General features: G+C 46.3%; 3 protein-coding genes across 7 annotated transcripts; 1 reads left to right on the forward strand and 2 right to left on the reverse strand.

The window, feature by feature from the left end:
* Positions 1–3,650: 3,650 nt before the first annotated feature.
* Positions 3,651–12,775, reverse strand: csnk2a2b (casein kinase 2, alpha prime polypeptide b). 2 transcript variants are annotated; one of them, XM_076042908.1, is made up of 13 exons: positions 11,529–12,775; positions 11,111–11,222; positions 10,758–10,859; positions 10,576–10,632; positions 9,515–9,565; positions 9,361–9,420; positions 8,862–8,945; positions 7,198–7,308; positions 6,996–7,097; positions 6,306–6,406; positions 4,837–4,985; positions 4,600–4,683; positions 3,651–4,405 (listed from the first exon to the last, which is right to left on the reverse strand). In XM_076042908.1, exons 1-12 carry the CDS (start codon positions 11,630–11,632, stop codon positions 4,607–4,609), a joined length of 1,110 nt encoding a protein of 369 aa, XP_075899023.1. In that variant the 5' UTR covers positions 11,633–12,775; the 3' UTR covers positions 3,651–4,405; positions 4,600–4,606. The 2 variants fall into 2 exon arrangements, with proteins under 2 accessions (XP_075899023.1, XP_075899024.1); XM_076042909.1 differs by lacking the exon at positions 10,576–10,632 and having other exon boundaries at positions 11,529–12,774.
* Positions 12,776–16,669: 3,894 nt separating this feature from the next.
* On the reverse strand, positions 16,670–20,458 carry znf319b (zinc finger protein 319b). 4 transcript variants are annotated; one of them, XM_076042639.1, is made up of 4 exons: positions 20,148–20,458; positions 19,556–19,616; positions 19,080–19,182; positions 16,670–18,964 (listed from the first exon to the last, which is right to left on the reverse strand). In XM_076042639.1, exons 3-4 carry the CDS (start codon positions 19,082–19,084, stop codon positions 17,113–17,115), a joined length of 1,857 nt encoding a protein of 618 aa, XP_075898754.1. In that variant the 5' UTR covers positions 19,085–19,182; positions 19,556–19,616; positions 20,148–20,458; the 3' UTR covers positions 16,670–17,112. The 4 variants fall into 4 exon arrangements, with proteins under 4 accessions (XP_075898754.1, XP_075898753.1, XP_075898755.1 ...); XM_076042638.1 differs by having other exon boundaries at positions 20,103–20,458; XM_076042640.1 differs by lacking the exon at positions 19,556–19,616.
* An 899-nt stretch (positions 20,459–21,357) lies between these two features.
* On the forward strand, positions 21,358–24,024 carry usb1 (U6 snRNA biogenesis 1). The gene is made up of 8 exons (XM_076042626.1): positions 21,358–21,375; positions 21,447–21,630; positions 21,980–22,122; positions 22,218–22,401; positions 22,751–22,804; positions 22,886–22,991; positions 23,497–23,577; positions 23,685–24,024. The coding sequence occupies exons 2-8, from the start codon at positions 21,470–21,472 to the stop codon at positions 23,790–23,792; spliced, it is 837 nt and encodes a 278-aa protein (XP_075898741.1). The 5' UTR covers positions 21,358–21,375; positions 21,447–21,469; the 3' UTR covers positions 23,793–24,024.
* Positions 24,025–24,686: the final 662 nt, after the last annotated feature.

The raw sequence follows: 24,686 nt of genomic DNA on the forward strand, positions 1-24,686 counted from the left end.
GTTCCTCCTTTCATGATGTCTTGGTTTGAGCTACTGTGACAGTGAAAGACAAACATGGACCAAATTACTGAGCTTATTGCTGATGCACATTTGAATCTGCCAATCAATAGACTTGAACACGACAGTTTAAGATTCTGAATCTTTTGTGGATAAACACATAAATCACATGAAACACACAAGTCTCAGTCCAAGCGGTGACAAAAGCAAAGAGAAACGCTTCACTCTGAATAAGCTGCGCCTGATTTTCGTCTTATTGGACTTCAGGAAGCAGTTTGTTTTCTATCTAACTGCGGCAATGTGACATCTACGGATGAAAGTGACTGAGGAAGTGTGTTATTCCTTCGTTAAGTTGAGTGTTCACCGTTGCATGACCCCAACGAGGTGACAGATTGTTTTGTCCACAGACAGAGGAACACACTATCATTAGAGAGCTGCATCCTCGTTGAAACTGAAACACAGTCTGAAAGTGGAAACACCTGCATGAATGCGCAGTCAGCTGAGATGAGAGCTTCATTGTAAGGAAGAAAAACCAGCAGCCTTTTGCTGTGAGTGACTGCCGCGCTGCAAAGCAATGAGCAAACACTGGAAATGAGCAGCTGATAGTTTTTGTGATTTCACCTTCTTCTTTTTTCTTTTGCATGCGTGTTTAGCGTGTGAATGTTCTAAAAAATGGGGTTTGATTTCGAGGAAGGACGGAAATGAATTATTTCATGAATATAATTTGAACTTTGAAATAAGTTTGAAGCTTGCAACAGTCACAACTTGTCACAGTGCAAGGCCGTGCACTAAATGAAATGAGTGCCACGTGTGCTGCGGTGGTAAAATGGAAAAGAGCCCATTGGAGAATGTCACAGGGTTTGGGTTTGTTTGTATCCTGTGGAAAAAAACACACCAACAGGTGACCACACGTGTGTGTGTGTGTGTGTGTGTGTGTGTGTGTGTGTGTGACCTCAGACTGGCGGCACTGTGATCAGTAGCCACTGCTGATCACACAAGTCGGGCTGTTAAAAGTTTCATGGTCCAGATGCTTTGAAAACTCAAGGAGTGTTCTTGTGCACCCTGGTATGTGTTTCTCATTCTATATATGTGTCTGTGTCTGTGTGTGTGTGTGTGTGTGGGGGTAGGTGTGCCTGAACGTGAGCAAGGAGTCAGGTTGTATGGGACAGGAAGCTGGAGCTCTGGTTTCTATACAACGCGGAAGCTGATACTCGGCGCCGCCGGCAGCAACAGCAGGCTGAAAAACAAAGACGACTCGTGAATCCATCCAACCGATTGAGATTTGAGGGCATTTCATTCATTTTTATTCATTTTACTGATGGCCCTCTGTTAAAGGCTAAGGTGTGCAATGCTGCATATTGGAACTGGAGCGGCCCAAAGGAAACTACTGTAATTGTGACTGGCTCTGTGTTCTAAGAAATGAGGTGTTGTTTCCTCAGTCTACCACTTGATGCTTCACACTGTACTAGTCGTTGGCTGGATTTCCAAGAGTCCGCCTTTTCAACGTCACAGCCAAACAAGCAAAAATACTTCAATCTGAAACAGGGCAGTGTACAAGTCAGCTCTGTGGTGTGTGTCCGAGTTGTGCGTGTGCGCAAACCGCCGGCCTGTAGCATGAGGACTCAAAAACTGCAAAGTGTAAACTTACCTCTGCAAATCAACTTCACCATTCAGACGTCAGTCCAGCGATCCATGAAAAAAAAAGCAAAACTCTAGAACAGGCACGGGCAGACTACGGTCCGGGGGCCATATGCGGCCCTTAAGCTTTTTAATCCGGCCCGCCGAACTTGAAGAGATGACATTAATAGCTTTAAGAGTAATTTCAATGAAGAGTGAAATGTCGTGGGGCTTCAAAGATAGATATCTCGCTGCAACTTTGCTTTTGTTCATTTTCAATTGACATTAAACCACGTTTTCTACTTATCCCATCATACATTTTTTTTTTTCCTATGAGGCGGGTCTCACCAAAACACTCCATCCATCTGCTCCTGCTCCGGCCCCCTCTGTCACATTTTAGAACCCATCATGGCCCCATCAGTCAAGACAGACCAAAACAAACAGTGAGGGCCGTGTGTTCATGTGGAAGCGGCGGCAGTAAGCGGGGCTAAGTAAGTTTCAGAGATTCAAGGTCTAACCGGATAATGATCCGTCGGACCCAACCGCAGTACTTAACAAGAGTATTTGCATACAAAAACAAAGGCGGCCACCCACATCCATCACTCCACTCGTCCGTCAGCTCCTCTCAGGCCGAGCTCGGCTTTCACGGGGTCATCAGCTGATTGGTGTCTCTCAAGTCAAGTGCTCCGCGCAGGTGTCCTGCTCCGGTTCACGTGTCATCCACAACATTTTCATTACTCTGGTGGGGGTGGTGAGGGTTGACGGAAGTTACGTCAAACCATTAGCCAATTTAAAAAGAAAAAATCTTTGAAATTTTTGTTACTTTTTATCATTCAGTAAAGCAGAATAATGATCATGCTGCTATATCAGTGTCTTGATTGTGTTTGTATATCCATTTTTTTTTTTGCTTCAGAAATTGTAACTTTGTAAATTATTGATCAGACTGAGTGAGTAGAAATACATAGACTATATTGTCTTTATTAGGCTAATAATGTAATATTGGGCCTGATTTACGATTTTTATATTGGTAAAAGCTTATAATGCTGCCCATAAATACATGAATAAAAGTGTGTCCTTGCAGTACAATAAAAGTAATTTCAATACTTTTGGTTGTGTGTTCCTTGTGCCGTGGCTCAAAAAGATTTGCAAAACACTGGGGTACACAATATATAAACAAGTGTTAAGTTGCCAAAGGAAAAAAAAAAAAAAAAAGTAACGCGACAACAAAGGTCAAACGCACAATAGCACAGGGGAACCTCCCTGCTGCTATCAAGACGTATTGCGAGCCCTTTGAGTGATCCTTTCTTCAAAGTGGCGAACCGTTAACCTTGAAAGACAGCAGCAAGAAAAACTATCATCAGCTGGAATTCACTCGTCCGCCGCTTCAAAGTGACGGGTGGAGCCACGGCCGCAGGTTAGCTGTGAAATGACAGGAAGCAGCGGCAGACTCGTGAGCGACAACGGAAGCTGTGCGGCTGCCGCACTTTTTATCACAGCCGGTCGTGAGTTCTCCCTTCAATGGAGAGAGAATTTCGAGTGGCTTTGGCAAAGAGAGTTGAAGTGAAACAAGACGACGGTGAGCCTGAACCTGGCCGTGCGTGCACACGGTGGTGCAGAAAAACGTCTTTGGGACACCTCATGCATTTGCATTAATGATGCACTGCGAGTGTTTCTCAACCGCTGTGCCGTGAGATAACGCCAGGTGTGCCATTAAAAATGATCCGATTTCACTTAATTGGTCTAAAAAAAAATTAATAATAATAGCATTGCACTGTGGAGTGGCTGTGCTTTAAAAGGAATCTGAGCCTATTTTCCTCCCAGGATATCAGCTTTGTGTGAATCCATCATCATCTTTAGGTGTGTAAAAAATTTGTATATATATTTTATTTCCTTATTTCTATATATATATATATATATATATACATACATATATACATACATATATACATACATACACCTTCGATGGACACATCGATGCCACACGGCAACAAAAAATCTTTACAAAAATCAAGAAACTCACTCGCCACGCAGAGACATTTCATCTAAATAAAAATCATTTATTTTTCATTAATATCATTATTATTATCAATATCATCACCATCATTATAACTAGAGAGAGTCCACCATGCCGCTTTTAGAACTGTAGTGCTAAGACGTTCCTTCTGCCTGCCTGCCTGCCTACCTGCCTGCCTGTCTGTCTGTCAGGGTACAGGATGATGGGATGGCAGACAGACAGATGGGTAAACAGATCGGGGCGGGTGGGGGAGGGGCAAGCGGTGGAGGGAGGGGCAGGCTCACGATCCTGTTCATTCTCCATGCTGATGCGAGCAGAGGGGGATGGGGGGGGGGTGACATGACGACGGAGGGGGGCGGGGCTTAAATGTCTTTTAAAAGTAGTTTGTCCTTGTCGACCTACGTGAGACTGAGCTGGGGGGGAGGGAGGGGGAGGGGAGCGGAGGGGAGCGGAGGGGGCGGGGCAGCTTCAAGTTCGCCAGGTCAGGCTGCTGGACAGGAAGCGACCGGGACGAGCCAGTCGCAGACCGATACAGAGGAGGAGGAGCGATTGTATACATGTCCGCATTTGTGTAGTACAGAGAATGTGCTTGCATCGGTACTGAGTGTGTGTGCGTGTAGGGTGTAGGTGTGTGTGTGTGTCTGTGTGTGTGTGTGTGTGTGTGTGTGTTTTGCACTGTTCAGAGTTACTTTGATCCATTGCCACTGTACACTTGTCAGAGTTACTGTCACAACTGGGTACAAAGTTGAGGTAACAAACATCCGTTTCCTTCGGCTCCTGCAGGGGACGGAGGAGAAACGGAGAGAAGGCGTCACTTCAGGGGAGGAGGAGGAGGAGGAGGAGGAGGAAGAAGTGGTAGAGGGCACGGGGACGGATACGCAGACTAACTGCATGAGGTTCATTGTGTCTTCGTAAGGTGTATATCGTTTTTATTCTTAGCGTTGGTGTGTATGCTCGTGTCACGTCCTTACCTGCATTTCACCGCGCCGTCGTGTTGCCGCTGGAGACCATGTTGTTGTCGGAGTTCTGCAGGGATTGTTCCTTTATTACCGGGTCTGAGGGAGGGACGGAGGGAGAGCGGCAGATGAAACTCAAGTCGGTTGAGCAAGCGCCGGCGTGCAAATCCCGGTGAATGAACAACAGCTAATATGAACCGCAACGATCGGAGCAGGCTGCCGCCGCATTGTTGCCGAGTGCGTCTGGCTTACAGAAGTAGGGGTGCTCCATGGCCTCGGTGGCGGTCAGCCTCTGCTGGTGGTCGTATCGTAGCAGCTTGTCCAGCAGGTCCAGAGCCTCGGGACTCACCAGGTGTTGGTTCTCCGTCTGCACAAACTGTTCCCAGCGCTTCCTGCTCTGTCTGCACACACACACAAGCAGCATCCGTCTCACTTCCCAGGCACAATGTCTGCAGTTTGAAAATTAATTTGGGGATTTTTACGAACTTAAAGGTCCAGTGTGTAATATTTGGCCTGATTTACGATTTTTATATTGGTAAAAGCTTATTATGCTGCCCATAAATACATGAATAAAAGTGTGTCCTCGCAGTGCAATAAAAGTCAATCAGTTTTCCTACCCTTGGAATGGTTATTAATTATATACTACAATGTACACAGAGCACAGGTCTTGTGCCGAGTAAGCTGCTGTTTCGTACTTGGGGTGAAAGCTCGCGTCCTCAAGCAAACTAACGAAGAAGAAGGTGGACGAGGTATCCAGGTTTTTGTGTGCAAGCCACCGTAGTTCACCGGCAAACTCAGGAGAGGGAGGATGAGCGAATGAGCACTGCAGTCTAAAATGCAACCACATGATGTCGCCGTTTCTTCTCAAAATCTCCAAATATTACACACTTGAGTGGGCAGGAGGAGACAACAAAACGCAAAACAACTTCCTTTAACCAACAATAAAGTTTGTATCGCTGATTTGAGGTGGCTTTTGTTTTTTCAAACCAATGCGCAAATTTGACTTGTGCACATAAGCTTACCAAAGTAACTTGTGTATGCCAACGTACAGCTGCATGTAGATGAGTAAATGTTTAAATACACATAAATACACCTCTCACAGCCTCATTCATCTGCATCAAATAGCCTCATGGAAACATGGCTCTCAAAGTTTTCATTTTTAAATAGTTTGCAGGGGTGAAAATTAGCATCGTGCCAAAAGAAGTCCAAAGTGTGGCTCCGCTTCGTGAAGGTGGATCTAAATATGGCAAAATGCAACATTTGTGCCAAGAATGTAGGATGGGAATACAACAAATTTTATTTGGAGAGGAAATCCTGATTTGAATCACCAGTAAAATGGAAAGTGAAAGTGTCGTTCTGGAATTGCAATGTATTTTTTGTTGCTGTTCAACTTGCTTTTCGAACATCTGGTATCAATCAAGCGTCAATCTAGAAGCGAAATCATGGTGTCAAAATTTGACAAATAAATAAAATTAGTCAAATATAGTTTGTGGCGAAACTTCAGATTCTCTTTGCTGTTGACCACCAAGGGGTTTGAGCATGCAACCCAGGTGATACTGTATATTAAATGCTTGAAGCAGCGCTGATGTTGACTCTCCAACAAGAAGACAAATACAAACACAGATGACTGCATGTTGTCGCTTCTCCTTCTTAGCTTCTCATTTTAGCAGTGAGGACGCTGGGGAAGTGGGCGGGGTGATGACTGTGAAGAGACGCCTTACTGTCCCAGCAGGTCCTTGAAGCGCGGGTCCAGCTCGATGTGGTACTTGCGCAGGTATCCAAACAGCTCGTCTGTTCCCAGCACTTTGGCAATTCTCACCAACTGGGGAAAAAGAAGGAGGAGAAGAAGCCCACCGACGTCAAGAGCAAGTAGATCTCCATCGAACGACAGCGCCCTCTTCCTGTGTAGTCGCAGCTCCACCAAACCCAGAGGTTCTCATTTTTTCCCCTTATAGTAAAAAAAAAAGTGGCGACCGATATTTATTCCACAAAAATAGAATTGCTAGAATTGCCGTTTTCTATCACGTCTAGTTAATAGATTATTGAAATCAAAATATTGAACTGAATTGTGTGTCCTGCAGAATAAACGCCCAGCATATTCTCTCTGAATACATCCCTTTATTCCAAGGGAAACTGCCCACAAAGCCGCGACCCAATCAAAACAGCTCCACGTGCCGATTTTGGGGTCGCGACCCACCAGTTGAGAAACACAGCCCTGACCAATTCCATTACAAAGGTGGTGCAAGACACCAGCGCACCGTTTTCCTTAAGACTTTCTGGCAGGTCCAAGTGACCCACATCACCACTGTCACACACACACACACACACACACACACACACACACACACACACACACACACACACACACACACACACACACACACACACACACAGAGTGCTGAGAGACGCACCTGGTCATAGTTGTCTTGTCCGTGGAAGAAGGGTTCTTTCTGAAAGATCATACTGGCCAGCATGCAGCCCAAACTCCACATGTCCAGGCTGTAGTCGTACATCTGAAACGCAACCAGGCCCATTTCGTTCCAAGTTGCTCTCTTCAAAGCCTCTACAAAAACGGACCCGGTGAGGAGAGAGAGAGAGAGAGAGCGCTCCTACCTGGTAGTCGACCAGGAGCTCCGGGCCTTTGAAGTATCTCGACGCCACTCTGACGTTGTACTCCTGTGACGGGTGGTAGAACTCCGCCAGGCCCCAGTCTATAAGGCGTAGCTGCCAGACACAGAGCGTCGGGATGGTGAAATTTCACTCAATCCTAACAATGATCTCTAAATATTTGCACTTTTTTACGACAATATAAAAACGATACATTTCTGGTTGCCTTTCACGTGACTCGGCGCCAATTGAAGTCGCTCTCACGTTCAGAACGGCTGGTGACCCCTGGTGTACACCACGAGTTGCTGCCGCCCCCCAGTGGGCAGAGACAGAATTGCAGTCTTGAGCTCAACGTTTAAATGTTGCCCCCTGGAAAACTCCAATTGGGAGGGACACACTGGACGGAAACAAAATCTTTGGCGATTGCTCATCTTCAAGCCTCATCTCATTTTGTCGATCCAAAGCCCTCCTTCCGACCAGCATGTGAGCATCGCCACAGAAGTTGCAACACAAAAAAAGGAATTCGCCCACCCGGTACACGAGTCACCTCGAGACGGGCACTACCCGGGGCGTTCCTTGACGCGAGCGGCCGCTGATCGCGTTTGGGGATAAACCGGCCGACGCAGATTCACAACCGTCAGCTGATGTTGCCGGGTGCGAGTGAGAAAACGCTGCGGAAGCAGCTTGCCAATCACGAGGAAGCCGAGCCAAGACCTGCTGTGTCATCTGCTGTACTCTGGGCCTATAATTAACCACACCAACCCCATGCTGCACTGCAGAAGACGCGGACGTGTGACGACAAACCCGCGAGCGGTCAGAACATCCTCAAGTTGGTCCGATGAACCAACCGCTGGTCCAATTTCTAAGGGCCCGTCATCCCGGTCAGCACCACAAGCCTGTTTGCTCTTTAACTAATTGCTGTTGGCAACTACGTTAGCAACTTAGTTCCATGATGCCTGGTTGATATACAGCAAGGGGGGACTTTATATGGGTTATGTGGCTAATATACATGTCTATATTTAAATACGTACATGTGTATTATGGGATTCTTCTTACTCCGTTTTTAACGTTTTAGAGATGATCGATGACCGCATTTGTTTTTTGTTTTATATAACGTGGTTTTCAATAATTGTGTTATTTTGTTTTATTTTTAAGTTCAAGATATTGATTTTTATTCATTCATTCGTTCATTGAACTTGTGCTGAAGCTGCAGTGGCGGGCATTCCTGCTCCCACGTCATTAGCCGCGGCTGGAAAGGGGTCTTAACCAAGACAGTGGTCCCGCTAGTGTTTAAATCTCAGCAGTGAACGCCAGGTGTGACAACGCTAATGAATGAAATGGCTGATATTTTGAGGGAGAAATTTAGCGTTTGCTTTACACCCAGAACCATGTTGTTTTCTGTAAAGTCCACTTTGAAAAGGTTGCGCGGCGTTCACTCAAGACCGTATTTCAACGTATTGCGAGTGATGCATAAAAGCACTCTTGAGCAAACACACAAAGGCAAAGCTCTTTAAATATGGTGCGAGGCAACAACATGGTGATAAGAGAGTTCTGTTGGAAGGAGAGAAAGGGCGGGAGCTGAAACAGCAGATGGGATTAGATGGGAGTGTTAGTGGATGTGTGAAAAGAGGGAGAGGGGGAGAGGAAGAAACTCCATGGGCGCAACCTACCTTTCTCATCTGGTGGTCAATCATCACATTGTGTGGTTTCACATCACGGTGCATGATTCCCATACTGTGACAGTAGTCCAGGGCCTGACACACACACACACACACAAAAGCATCACATAGATGGATAGATATAGTCTATTGGATGAAAACTTGTCAATTATGTTGGATTTTAAAAAAAAAAAAAAAATTTTTTTAGGGCCGTCGAAGTTAACACGTTTTTTTTAACGTGCGATTAACGCCTGGTTCACCCCGCAGGCGTAAAAAGGAATTGTTTTAGTTGTAAACCTCAATGGTTAGGAGCAATAAACACAATAAATATTTTTGTTAAGTTACATATAGAGCAGAGTAAAAAAGTTGCACTTAATTTGCAATTAATCGCGAGTTAACTCTCTGTGATTAATTGCGATTAAAACATTTTATCGACTGACAGCCCTGTTTCTTGTTTGTTTTTTTTTCATTCAGTGCCATTTCTGCTAATACAATACTGCACATTTCCCACCTTCAGTAGTTCGTACATGTAGAAACGGATATCATAATCTGTCAACTTCTGGTACAACTCCTGTGGGGGAGGGGGAAGCAAAGGGAGAAATGAACGGCTGGGACATGAACATCGAATGTGGCGCGAGAAGAGAAAGCCAACGTGCGGACTGTACCTTGAAGTCTGTGTTATTGATGCACTCAAAGACGAGCGCCGGAGTTCTGGACTGTTGCAGACACCAGGAGGCGACAGAGATGGGGGCGGGGTGGAGCGGAGAGGGGTGGGATCAAAGAGGAGAAGTCATTCAAAACAAACACAATGCACAGAGAGGAGGTGGGGGGGGTGACCTGGCTGTCTGATTAGTTACAGATTGAACGACGACGAACAGGTGACAGTGAATGAAAGTGGATTAAAAACCAACCACAAGCACACGTTTCCGCTCCCACCACTGTGTTACACACCCCAGTGTGGGGGAGGGAGGTTTCATTTATTATTTTACAGCTGTAGCAAAATAGAAAAATAACACTCCTTGTGAAGTGTCACATTTACAACTGAATCAAATAACCAAAAAGATTAGAAACAAAGCCAGAATTTTTCTCTTCAGGCCAAGGCGATAGGTTTCACAGCGTGCAACTCATGATCAACGATCAGCACCTCCCCGACGTGATTGGCCCACCTCAAATCAGTCTGAAACCCACAATCGTCTGAACCCCATCGTTGGCTTACTTGAGTTTTTTAAACGTCCAGTGCGACGCAGGTGAACGGTCGCTGCGAAAAGAGCCGGATTTTGGTTGAGGTTGATGAACGACAGAAAAGTGATGCAGAACATGTCGAGTTAAAAGAGGAGTGAGTGACATTCTAGATCGAGAGAAAAGCAGGTGGGTGCGCACAACACGCACACACACACACACGCGCACACGCACACACACAAAAAAAAAGACATCGCTCATCTGAAGTCATTTGTTCAGACGACATTACAGCATCAGACTCCATAAAGCCCAAGCACAGGGAACAGCGATTCAGCGACGACAACTGCTGCTTCTTGACCACTAGCTGCACTACAGAGCGATGCTGGCTGCTCGTGCCAACTGCATCCCAAAATACTTGCACCAGTTTTGGCAGTCGACCCTGAGTAGAAATAAGTAGAAAGAATTCACCAAAAATACAAAGAACAGGCCCCCACTAGTGAGGGAAAAAAAAAAAACACCCAGCAGGATGCTCTCGAAAAAGCCTCACTTTGGATAAACACGAACCCATTTGTGTATGAGACTCCACAGGTTGGTCGGGTATAATCTGAAATGATACGAGCCAACCTGAGGCAGCGAGATGATGTCGGCACAGTGCAACAACATTTCATTTTTAACGTTGGCCGAGCGAGTCTTCCTTCGGGTGGGTGGGTGGGTGGGTGGGGGACCTACCACGGGGTCTTTGACTGTGTCCACCAGCCGGATGATGTTGGTCCCACCGCGCAGGTTCTCCAGGATCTTGATCTCCCGCTTGATCTTCTTCTTCTTGACCGGCTGATTCCGCGGAGGCAAAAGGGGGAGAAAAAAAAACGAGCGGAGATAACGACAGGAGAGGGGTTTAGAAAAACAGCAGGTTTTCAACGAGGAAAATCTGATGTCACGTTATTACCAGTTTATAAAAGCTAATATATAAACTTAAATAGGTCCCAAGCAAATGATTTAAAGTGACTGATAAGAGCTTTTTAAGCACTTTACACGCTTGGTACTAGTAACTGAGGAATTGAGGGGTAGCTGCTCTAACTCACCTTCAGGATCTTGACCACCACCTTCTCATTGTTGGTGATGTTGATTGCCTCGAACACTTCGCTGTACTTGCCCCTGCCCAGCTTACGGACCAGCTGGTAGTCCTCCTGGTTGCTATGGGGACAGACGAGGTGGGAGGGGGGGGGGGGGACAAGTGTGAACGCTTCGGTAGAAGATGGCTTGAGCTCAGTTTGGTGGTGAGGGTCTGACTGGATGATGGTTGGTTGGATGGATGGATGATAGCGCAGAAGGTGTGTGTGTGTGTGTGTGTGTGTGGGTGTGGGTGTGTGTAGGGAGGTTAAACATAGAGAGGGGGCAGGAACAAGCTGCGTGTGAACTACGAAGGGGAGACTTTGCACTAATAACTCCAATAACATCCTATGTGTTTCTCTTGAACGTGCCAAAGGTGTCACCACTCACTTCCAGTTGGGGACGTGGGCCTCGTAGTCCCAGTACTCCCGGCTCTTCAGCGTGTTCACGTCTGCGTAGACTCGGGACTTGCTACCGGCCACGGGACCCGGCATGGCGAGAGCCGAGGCTCGGGCGCTGTCAAGGGGATGTGCTGCAGTCGCCTGGTGGGTGGGTAGTTGGTGGTTGGTGGTGGCTGGTGGTGGCTGGTGGTGGGCTTCACCACAGCGACAGTCTGGGTTCGCTGAGTGTGTGTGTATGTGTGTGTGGGTGTCGAGTACAGGCTAGCCAGCTAGCTTCCTGAGGGTTTAAACTGAAGAGATAGAGAACCAGCGGGGGGGTTACGCCGAAGTCAGTGCCCGCGCCAAGTGAGGCTCCTCGGTGGGATTGTCGTCAGCAGCAGCAGCAGCAGCGGCGGCGGCGGCGGCGGCGGTTCCTCTCGGTGATTGTGGGTCGGGGAAGCCCGCAGAGTTTCACAAACAGGGACGGGGAGGCATCGGGTGATGAGGTAGTAGAAGCGGAAACGGACCCCTTAAAAAAGAAAGAAAAGAAAAAGACCCACCGCTGGGGTGGAGACCGGGTCGGTGGGGTTAAAATATCACGGAGGGTTCAAACTCTGGAGGTCCTCTCTTGGCGCGGGCCCCAAAAAAATCCGAAACGTCAAGCGATTGAAGAGGGTGGGCTTCGTCCGCTAGCCGTCAGATAGATGGTCAGGCGCTGGGTGGGTGGGTTGGTGGGTGAGGGGCGCGGGTTGGTTGCCCTCGGAGGTCCAACGTTAGCAGTAAATCAGCTGTTGAAGTGACGGTATCGGTTGTGGTGGAGGGGGCGGAGCAGCAGCAGCAGCAGCGGCGGCGGCGGCGGCGGCGGATCGACGTTGTTAGCTACCGTAAAGCGGAGATGCTACTTCAGCGCGGAGATGTCGCACCGACGGGGAGCGCTTAGCTCCGTGCGCTGCCACCGTCGGCGGAGCCCTCGTCATGTGCGGAATAACAAAAAAAAAAAAAAAGCGCTGCGCAGCTGCGAAGCGACGCCTTTGGCGGCCCGGCACCGGACGCCCACCACGGAGGTGCCGGGAGTTTGGGGCCGCCGGGGCGGGGTAGGGGGTAGGGACGGGGTAGGGCTTTCGTTCGGCAGCCGCGGGCGGACCTTCCCCGGTCGAGAGCGCTGGGAAAGGGGATTGCGATTGAAGGCGAGCAAGCGAGCCGCCCGGATGTGAAAGCAGCTGGCCGCCGGGGTGACAGCGAGGAGGACCGTGTGAAAAACTCGACTAGAAGAGATGCGATACAGCGGCCTCTTGTGGTGTGGGTGTGTTAAGACCGGAACAGATATCCCAACCCCTAAGCCTGACCCCAAAACTCACTTGTGTAAAGGCAATAAACTAATGAATGAATGACTGAATGAATGAATGACTGAATGTTAACAGGCTATATATTCACTGTGTACTATAATTTTACAGAATTAAATTCATTGTGTTTCATGATATAAATCAAAAAGCAAAAAAAAAAAGGACTATAAACAAGTGCTAACAAAACTATGTAGTCACTCTTATTAATGGTAAAGCTGGTTACGTATGTATAATGCTCGTCCTTTGAAGTTTCTTTAATCTGGGTGTTTTCATTGGGAGGTAGACAAGTATTTTAGATTCACCCAATACACCCGATATCAAAGGATATGTTGTCTGAGCAAGAATCAACTTTTTCTTTTGTGCTGCCATGACTGCCCAGACTGCTGTTTTCTGCACAATTTTATCACTGTATGTGTTCTTCTCCAGGTGGGAGCACAACCTCTGTTGCTATTACGCTGAAAAAGATTTTCATCTCATCATTAAGGCAGATAGACCTGTTGATCTGATACAGTCCTGCTTTGGTGTTTTTCACTTTTTCCCTCTGTGAACACCACCTTGGTAAATTTGAAGGGTTTTATATAGAAATGTATTTTTTTTTTAAAAGTGTATTTTAAAGACTGTAGTTAATATAGGTTCTGGCTCCGTGATGAACTGGTAATTTGCGCCCATAGCTTTACTCCACTTTCACCCCAGTATTGCTAGGATAGGCTACAGGTCATCCAGTGCAGGATAAGTGGTAGTAGAAAATGGATGGCAAGGCCGAAGTAAAAAGTTTAACGGGCCGCATCTCTTCCCCCGGGCCGTAATTTGCCCACGCGTGGCCTAGATCCAGTAGAGTTGATTTGTGGCCGCACATGCGTGAGCGGGATAATACGTTTAAAGACAAGGTAACCAATATCAAAAGAACTCCCAACGCAAGGATGCTCCCCGTTGATTTCCCGCTGAAAACATCTACTGACACATTGCAGTTTATTAAGGAAAATGAATGTTTTATTTGCTAGTACTGTGTGTGTAGTTCAAAGCTACATACATAGAGATAATTGTAACACAAGCTTACATGTACCATATACATCGCCACAAACATTTTTTTTTATTTTCCCCAACGTCATTCACATAATCCACAGAAAGTGTGTGTGTAAAAAAAAAAAAAAAAAAATGAGTATGATTGAAAACAATGCTGTCAGAACATGGAGGAGCACCACCAACATGCATGGGGACAGGAGACACCAGCGTTCTGACTGAGCTGCACACAGGAAGAGGAAAGTAGAAGAAGTTTCAGGGAGTAGAAGCCCTGCCATCTGTTCTGACCCATCCAATCAGAAGTCAACCTGGTTCAAATTAGCATCGTGCCTCAAACAGGCCGAGCATCCGCGACAGCCTCTGTTGAATGGATCCGAGAGAAACGTGGCAATACTTTTTACTCCCTGAGTCTGATTTTATTCATCTCCAGGAACAGGAGACTGGGTGGCTGGGCCAGTGCCGGAATCGTTGCTGGTGAAGGTGTCGGCTAAAAAAATTCTAATTCTAACTGAAACTGCGCGCACACAAGCAAGAGAATTTCTTGTGTTTCTTCACCGCGTGGCTGAAAGTTTTTCATTTTTAACTACAGAAATTGTGGTTTACCTTCTTTAAAACATTCATCACCTTGTTCTCCGATTGACTTTTATTACTTTTATATGTTCAGCTTTTAACTGCCACTTGTAGAGTGCTAGCACTCTACTTGACAATAAAAATAATAGTTGTAATTCTAATAATAATGTGGTTAAAACTTTAGCAAGCCTGTCCCCACCATCATTAATTAATAATGTGCTTCTGTTCTAACTTTTTGGCCCAAAGCACCACGCATTAAGATTCATTCTTTTGACTAAGACAGTCGCTTGTGTATTTTAATTTTTGCAATGAATTTCTCTGTGTAACAGTAAAATGCAAGCAGCTTCTCAACACGCCGCTGGTCTCCCTCTGTCTCACCGGAGGAGTACAGATATTCAGCTCTATATAGGGAACATTTGCTTAATATTTTCAGTAGGAATAAAGACAAAAAAAAAAAAAATTATGTCAATCTTTTATAATGCCACATTCAGAAAATAAAAACACGATGGCTGACCAATCACATGACCTTGCGTCATAAAGACAGATATTACTGGCCCAATTTTAAGGCAAAAAAAAAAAAAAAAAAAGAAACATACATCACAAACAGGAAAATCTAATAAAACAGTCACAACGGCCTCAATTTTGTCATATTTCGAGCTGTGAATACTGCAGGAATACCAGGAATGAACAATGAAGAGGGTGGAGAGAGGCAGCGACAGAACAGAAATGCAGAACAATGGTGGTGACAGAAACGCGTAAACCAAGTTATTTTCCGGACTACAGCAAAAACTTGAATCTCATCGCATTCACATAGGTTAAAGGAGCCATGTGCTCCGACACGATGCCGACGGGCCCGACAGCACCCTGAACGTAACATGTGGCGGGAAATACGGGATTAATGCATCTTTCAAAATGTGGAGCAAACACTTAAAACAAAGCGCAGGTTCGTCCTGCGTGATCAGCTCAGACAGATCAAAAGAGTTCACACGTTTAGAACAAAAAAGCCCACCGAAACGATTCCCCTTGTCTGAATATCCCTACTGGACAAAATTCATATATTTTTTTTTTTTTTTTTTCTTTTTCCAAACATTCGCACAGTCACAGGTTCAGTGTTCTCTGTGAGTCCCTGCATCACAATCACTACTTAGACTACAAAAAAAAAACATGTCTGTTTTTTTTTTTTGTCAAAACACTTCACATAGTAAAAAGTAGCAAGAATACAAAAATGGTTCTTACATGTGGTTTATAAGAAAGGCGGGTCCACCCATTTGTAACTCGTCTAGTGAAACACGCAAAACATCCACAGTGTGTCGAGGCAGAGGGGGGAACGTCGTCAAACACCGACACTTCCGGGACGATAAGTGCGCTGACCTCTGAGGGAACAGGACTCGCAGGAGGTTCCATACAGCTGTATATATTCGAAGGGGCCCGATCGCCGTTGGTCCTCGGGGATTTGTGTTCAGCCCCCAGCAGGTTGCACCCCCCGCAACACCGGTGCGGCCCGTGAAAACCGTCGGCCGCCGCACTTACACTCTGAACCGTTCCGTGCATGTCAGAGCGTCCCGGAACTTCTCCCGGTGCGTTTGTTCCCACAGACTGAGGACTTCAACTGCTTCATCACAGACACTGAGATCCAGGAGGGCAGGGGGAGCTGGGCTGAGGGTTAGGAGCGAGTCTTGACTGACAGGAGGAAGAAGTGAGGGCAAGACTGCCTGGCTGAGCCGTGCATTATTATATTTCTAGTCTGAAACTCTTTGGATTTGGCTCCAATTAATTACAGCAGGTGGGAAAAAAAAAACATCTGAAAGTTTTTGTTTGTTTACATGGTAAGTCTGAACTGTCACCTCCGTTTAAGATGTCTGTGCTTGAAAGTGATTGGTCGGTTGAGTCGGGTCAGTCGAACAAACCTTACAATATTTGCATACAACTGGACAGATGAGCTTGTATGTTTGTTGTGAATTCTACCGTTGAGCATTTCTTTTTAATCTTAAGCTTTAAATTGCAGTTAGTTTTTCATATTGTTTTCTATGAATGGCTCATTGTTTCTTTCAGACAAATCTTTTTTTCTTTTTTTTTTGGTTTTGAGGCGAGCTACTCTAAAATACATCCACATCCTCCTCGCGACTCGGATGCCACTGGGGAATCTGTAATTTACACTACACTTACCAACTAGGGAGAAAACAATAGTAAAGGTGAGGTTAACTTTGGGTGTTTCAGGTGGGGGGGGGGGTGGTTTGAGAGGAAGGTCTGTTAAATCAGCCTCAGCTGTGGCCTCCCTTTGATGACAGTACAGTGATTATTGCCTCATGAGCTCGAGGAAACGTCAATGCGGGGGGGGGGGGGGGGGGGGCTGCCTAAAAGGAGAAAGGAACGAGGAAGCTGGGGGAGGGGGAATTAAAAAAAAAAAAAAAAAAGTAAATAGAAATGAAGTCTCGTTATTAAAACCTTAACCATAAAAAAAAGATAAGAAGAATAACTGCACGTGTCACTTGGACAAAGAACGCAATAAACAACCCAGGCTGCCCTGACACGATGAGCTTGGGGTGGTGGGGGGTCTGGAACGATCAGTCTGACGCGGGACTGAACGGCAGAAACGGTCGTCGAGAGGAGGAGTGTCCGTTTCCAAACATGGCCCCCCCCCCCGCCGCCGCCTGGGGGGGCTCATATGCACTGGGACACGGCATAGACGCCGCCGTCGGCCGTGTGCTGCACCGTGTGGTCCTGCAGCGAGGCCAGGTCGCTGTAGCGCTCGCCGCACCACACGCACTTGAACTGGCCCTCGCGCGAGTGCGTGCTCTGGTGCTTGATGAGGTGCTCGCGCTGCTTGAAGCCCTTGTCGCAGTGCGCGCACTTGTACGGCTTCTCGCCCGAGTGCACGCGGCGGTGGCGGCCCAGGTCCGACGAGTACTTGAAGCGCTTCTCGCACTCGGGACACTTGAGCGGCTTCTCGCGCGACGGGTCGCAGCGGTGCTGCACGAAGTCGGACGAGGAGGCGAAGCGGCGGTCGCACAGCGAGCACTTGAGCGGCCGCTCGCGGCAGTGCGACCCCTGGTGGCGCTGCAGCGCCGCGCTCTTCTTGTAGCCGCGGCCGCACACCTCGCAGCGGTACGGCCGGTCGGGCGACGGCGCCGGCGGCTCGCCGCACTTGTGCCGCAGCAGCTCGCCCGACTGGCTGAACTCCTTGAGGCACGAGGCGCACTTGAACAGGTTGTCCATGCCGTGCACGTGCTGGTGGTAGAGGAGGTGCGACGGCTGCATGAAGCCCTTGTCGCACAGGTTGCACTTGAAGGGCCGCTCGGCGGCGTCCTTGTGCGTGCGGCGGTGCCGCGCCAGCGCGCACGGCTGCCGGAAGCTCATCTGGCACTCGTCGCAGTGGTGCGGCCGCTCGTCCGAGTGAGCGCGCTCGTGCTGCCGCAGGTCCGATGGCCGCTTGAAGCCCTTGCCGCAGGCGGCGCAGCGGAAGGGCCGCGAGCCCTGCGGGTGGCACGGGTGGTGCAGCAGCTCCGACGACTCCTTGAAGTGCAGCTCGCACAGGTTGCACTTGAAGAGGCGCTCGCCCGAGTGCACGTACATGTGGCGCACCAGGTGCGAGCGGTGCTTGAAGCTCTTGTCGCACACGGCGCAGGCGAACGGCCGCTCGCTGCTGTGCGTCCGCTGGTGGTGCTGCAGGTGCGACGACTGGCTGAAGGCCTTGTCGCACGTGTCGCACTTGAAGGGCTTCTCGCCCGTGTGCACGCGCTCGTGCCGCGTCAGCTCCGACAGGTGCTTGAAGCCCTTCTGGCACACGGGGCAGCGGTAGGGCCGGTCGCGGGCCGACGGGAAGGGCAGGATGGACGAGCTGCTGGCCGCCGACAGCCTCTCGGCCCGGCCGCGGTGAGAGCTGGACGCGCCGCCGCCGGAGGACGAGGAGGTGGAGGTGGAGGAGGAGCCGGGGCGGTAGGTCTTCTCGCAGATGGAGCATTTCATGGGGTTGGAGCTGTTGTGCGACGTGTGGTGCTGGGCCAGCGAGGTGAGCAGGGAGAAGCCCATCTTGCACACGCCGCACACAAACGGCTTCTGCTCCACCTGCATGCACTGGTGCTCCAGCAGATCCGTGGCCTGGTGGAAGATCTTCATGCACTGGGTGCACTGGAACGAGCGGTCCTGGCTCACCAGGCACTGGTGCTCGTGCGGGTTGGCCAGGTGGGAGATGTCGTGCCCGCAGGCCCCGCACTTGTGTCCGCCCTCCGCGCCCACCTGCAGGGAGGTCTGCTGCGCCGCATGCTGCTGCTGCTGCGCCTGAACGCCCACGTGCTGCTGTCCGTGTTGGCTGTGCTGCCCGTGCTGCTGCTGCTGCTGCAGAGACGCAGCGTCCGGCTGCAGAACGATGCCGTACACGGCGCAGCCCAGCGCGTTCTCGGCCCCCGAAGGAATGGCGTGGACAACTTGAGGTGGGTTGACGGCATGCTGCTGCCAGGCCTCTGACATGCGAGCTCGGCTGTAGGGATTCAGTTTTGCAGCCGACGAGGCCCAACTGTGTGGGTTTTTTTTTTAAATAAAAAAAATTTCACAAAAAAGAAAGAGAGGCAAACATAAATGACGGGTAAAAGGCATCGGCATGTATCAGGAAGTCTGGATGAGATACTCACTCCATTTTGGCAGCAGTGTTGGGCACTGGGGGCTTTGAACGGTGATTTGATGAGCGGTACAGTTTGAAGACAGTTGTGAGAAAGTCTTAGTCTTCAAATTGATCTGTATTTAAAAAAAAAAAAAAAAGATCAAAGTGAATGGAAAGTATCACAACTTCGGTGTTGTCATACAGTTATGGATTCCTACAATCTCTTTGGTCCTGAGAGCGCACTCGGAGTGTGACAGTCAGCATGCTTTTAAAAGATACGTCTGAGCAATTTTTTTTTTTTTTAAATCATCCCGAGCATCTCGAGATGCGCCAGTGGCATATCGCACGCCTTGTGCCAGCTGAGTAACAATACGGGCATTTAAAACGAAAACATTGCAGCACAGTTCTCGCACAAAGCAACTTCAAAAAGTCAACAAAAAGACACTGTCAGAAGTTGATGCGCTTTCGTCATGTTGAATCAAAATATTTTTGAGAATTTGGTCTTACTGGGTGTCGACGATGATGCTCAGATCACTTCAAACGCGAATCTTTGCATCATCAAAGGCATCTTATAATATGTAAGAAAAACAAAACAAAACACCAACGATAACAGTCAGGGAGCGATCGTCCAACATGCACAAAGCCGACCAGTCCTATTTTTTTTTTTAATGATTTCATAATATTCCGCTTTTCAGAAACAACCTCGCCGACGCGTAACATCAAACTATTCTGTAATTCGCGGGTTTGCAAAAGTAAAGGTATACTAATCAAAAACAACAACAAACATGTGGAAGGCAACGTCTGCGCATCATAACGTTGATCGTATCCAGGCAAAGATCGCTGCTATTCAGAATAGGTATCCTAGCCTAGCCTAGGTAGCCTAGCTACAAGCTACCGCAGCCACTGAAGCAAAGGGGGAGCTAGCCTTAGCATGCTAGGAGGTGAGGGGGGGCCGGTAAAAAAAAAAAAAAAATCCCGAGTGCAACCGCTGTAGCCCCGCGCTCGGTAGTCAATGGCCGCAAACAATAGCTGGAATTTTCCCGCATGTACAAACCTGGACAGCCCAATCCGAGCCGTGAGACGAATCCGGTTAAATTACCAAGTTTTAAAGCAGGCTCGCTGTCCGTCAAAAATACGGTTAGGGGGAACCTTTTCTCATCCGCAAACGGTTGGTCAGATGCTGCCTTGTTGTCGCCCGACAAATTGCTCTTCTGTTTAATTTACTCGGGCGAGAAGTCGTCGTAATAGCTGCCAAATCAGCCCATAACTATCGCTTTCGCCTGGACTTGTTGCTGGATCGCGGCTCGCCCTCTCTTGCAGCGAAACGACGTGCATTTTTGTTGGGAAATTGTCGGCTAGCAGCAGTAGGCTAGCCTGTGAGCCCGTACCCGCGCACGGGAACATGAATAAACCAATAGTAATTGGCTCGCTCACGCTACGCGTGCACGAGCGCGGGCTCACACAACACACAAAAAATATCTGTCAGCTGGTTTCTCATTGTTGCCAATAAAACACAATATTTATTTCATTTAATCATGTGTGTGTATGTTTGAAGATCGACGATGATAGGTCAGATGTCTGCGTATCACATACAGCAATATATATATATATATATATATATATATATATATATATATATATATATATATATATATATATATATATATATATACATATATATGTATATATATATATATATATATATATATATATATATATATATATATAGTATAGAACCCATAGAAACACTCAATTACATTAAGTTCCCCTTTTATATATATATATATATATATATATATATATATATATATATATATATATATATATATATACATATATATATATATATATATATATATATATATATATATATATATATAGTATAGAACCCATAGAAACACTCAATTACATTAAGTTCCCCTTTTATATATATATATATATATATATATATATATATATATATATATATATATATATAAATATATAAATATATATATATATATATATATATATATATATATATAAATATATATATATATATATATATATATATAAATATATATATATATATATATATATATATATATATATATATATATATATATATATATATATAGTATAGAACCCATAGAAACACTCAATTACATTAAGTTCCCCTTTTATATACATATATATATATATATACACACACACATAAAAAGGGGAACTTAATGTAATTGAGTGTGTTTCTATGGGTTCTAATTTCTGGTTACAAACGGTTGTTTACACCGGAAGCAGCCGAGCCTGCGGAAATAGCGCACAGTAAGTAGCTCAGACATGCGCAGAAAGTTTGTTCTTTTAATTTCCACACGCTGAAAGGAGAGAATATTGAATAACAAGTCATTGTCGTTGACTGTAGGCTACATGTCGTGACGAAGAAGGATGTTGGTGGGCTACAGCAGCAGCTCGGAGGAAGAGGAGAGCGAGGCGGACACCGGAGCCGAAGGCAGGTCATCCAAGCGGCCCGAAAAGGATGCTGCTGGTGGTGACAGTTTCCCAGTGAGGAAAAAACTCAAAACCGAGAAACAGCTGCCTGAAACAAGGTACGCGTGTGCGCATGCATGAGCGAGAATGGAGTTTTGTGGTTTCCACTGGGGGCAACAGTAAACCTTTATTTTTGCTTCAATATTTCCTAACATTAATGTAATCTTTAGGCTCTCAGTCAAAGAAAAAAATGACAAAAGTGGCATATTTAAAGTCCATTGCTGAGGTTGCTCCCCTTAACTCCTCTCAAATTGTGCGTCAAAACTTTATTAAAACATGAATTCACCAGCAAGATGAAACAAAGAGTTTCTTGATATGTAATGAAGGAAATGTTTCGCGCTTGTTGTCGTTCTTCTTCAGAAGTTTTGCAGCATGTATTGAATGTTTTCTTTAAAATCTCATTACCAGCAAGCTTCCTCTGCCTGGTTGCCTGTTATCCATGTTTCCAGAGGAAGTGGACTCCCAGACAGAAGACGCCAGTCTTCACGGTGGCCGTATTCGCTCCTTCAAACACGAGAGAGGCAACTGGGCCACCTACGTTTATCTGCCATGTAAGACCGACCGTTCGCCCACCCCCGGTCTGCTGACTGCAGGATAAGCACTAATAGGAAATTGCTGTGTTTTTGTACCTCTCCATCACCATCAGACCATCCTGAGGACGAATTCGTAGAGCTGCTGGAGGAGCTGCTCGCTATAGCCAAGAGCCACGCTGTGGTTTTGAACCCGCAGGAGGAGTTCCACTTGAGTGTGTCACAGACTGTGGTGCTGAGACATCACTGGATTCAGCCCTTCACGCAGAGCCTCAGGAAAGGCCTGCTGAACTGCAGAAGGTTTACTCCAAGAATGTTTTTGTTTTTTTAACAGAACTGAACAGTGGATTTTAAATCCATATCCCAGCTCACCTTTGCAGGGTCTACATTTCTGGAATAAAACTGGACACATACAGTATTAACAATATAAATGGTTGTATTGACATAATGTCAACCCATAAAAATGAAAAATGAGGATATATAAGAATAAATTTAAAGATGAAAAGTGTGATAGTGTCCAATTCCGACACCATCTTTTTGAAGGATAGTTTTTTTTTTATCAGGGTTCAGTGAGTTGATCAAATATCTGGTTCTATGTTATTTGAAGTTGATTCTAGCTATGTTTTTTTTTTTTTTCCCCCGTTGCCAGGTTTGTGTGCACTGCCGAGAGACTGAAGGTCTATTGTAACGCTGAGAGAACGAGGTACAGTCAATTCCTTTAATTGTCAATTTGCCATTTGTAAGATATGTGACTGGTTCCTCATAGTTGTCCTGTCTGCTGCAGGACCTTTCTGGCACTGGAGGTGTGTACTGGCCATGCTCAGTTGTTGGACCTGGTTCAAACAGTGGACAAAACAATGTCAGAGTTTGGCCTGGATACTTTCTATGAGGTCAGTGCATGGAAATGTATATATATTTTTTTCTCCCAACAGTTCAATAGTATAAATAATGGTGTGACTTGCAAAAACATTGAAGGTGCTGAAATGAGGTAATCATTTAAAGGTGCCGTGCAATCCTAAAATTCACTTCGCCCATGTTTTTGAACAGTGGCGAAATGTCATATAAACCTTTCTAGTCAGTGAGTGATGCTTCACTTTCTTGCAGTTCCCATAGTACTTAGAAAAACCAGATGCAATTGCACCATCAAACATGCACTTTGGATGGTTTGAATGGGACCGCTTGTGTCCCAGGTGGACGCTACGATAGATGTAATGTGTTTTTAAGTCAACAGTGGTAAGCTCATTTCAGTATACAGCTTCCATTAACAGGACTGATGTTTTTTCTTTGGTTGTTTGATGAGTCACTTGACCATAAATCACTGAAAAATGAACCTCACGTTTGCACACGGCCATCTCTGTCCTCCACCGTGTGAAATTTACTCTGTTCCATCCACAGAACCCATCCTTCCACGTGAGTCTAGCCTGGTGCGTCGGGGACTTGATTGGAAAGGTGAACACATGCGTTCAGGAGCTCCAGGTACTGAAACATCTCCGCTCTCTCCGTTTGCCAACATCGCTGCTGCTCCTCCCTGCCCTTGGCGTCCTCTGATACTGTTTTTATCCACATGTTTCTGGCTGTTGCAGAGAGTCGTAGAAGACAAAGAGGAAGATCCGTTTCTGCTGAACCTGGACTGCACAGAGCTACGCTGCAGGACAGGAAATAAAACCTTTAGCTTCCCTCTTAAGCAGTAAATACAGCACAGATCTTCTTAAAACGGACAAACAGCTGGATTAAACCAGTAGTTTAACATGTCAGTTTCCATCAACTGACATCCAACTGTCAGTTGTATAAATTGTGGCAAATATGTTGCAAAGACTATCAAGGTTGAGTGACAGATAAGAAAAAAAAGAATTTTACTGTATTTTTCTATGTCATGTTTAAGCACTAAGCCAAGTGTTATGAATAAAGAGATCGGTTTTGTAATGTTTGTCTTTACAAGGTGCTTGTGTGAAGAATTTTAGAATGAAAAAAGGTTGGCCACCCCTGACAAATTCCATCATTTTCTTTGATAAATCATTGGGTGATTGGATCTGCAACTTCCTTTTGATCTGTCAAACAACTGATACACTGACACAGTGATATTCCAGTCGTCAAGTGAGGTTTATTGGATGAATAGAAAATGTGCAATGTGCCCCCCCTCCCAACAATTGGACACATGCTGGGGCCGGAGCAGCAGCAGATGGATGGAGTGTTTTGGTGAACCCCCTTCTTCGAAGAGAAAAAAATTGTCTTTGAAGCCTCATGATGATATTTAGCTGTTTTTTTTTTTTATTACTCTTAAAACCCTGAAAAATGGATGAAATACAGCTATTTTACGACTTACTATCAATATAATTTTAAGTTTGGCAGGCCGGATGAAATAGCTGAACGGGCCGCATGGGTTTTTGCTTACGATTTACGCAATCAAATCAAAACTACCCAGTCATTAAAGGCTGCTCATACAACTGGCTGAACTAGTTGGTCTGGTCTTAACCAAGGACAATTCATTCCCAAACCTGTGCATAATTTTTCTTTTTTTTTTGTCCTGAAATCCAATAATCCTGGAAGTAGGAAACTCAATAATCAATGAGCCAACAACAGTACGT

This window comes from Nelusetta ayraudi, unplaced genomic scaffold (genome assembly GCF_046127955.1).
Source record: "Nelusetta ayraudi isolate G7.1 ecotype Tasmania unplaced genomic scaffold, CSIRO-AGI_Nayr_v1 ptg000071l, whole genome shotgun sequence".
Lineage (NCBI taxonomy): Eukaryota > Metazoa > Chordata > Actinopteri > Tetraodontiformes > Monacanthidae > Nelusetta > Nelusetta ayraudi.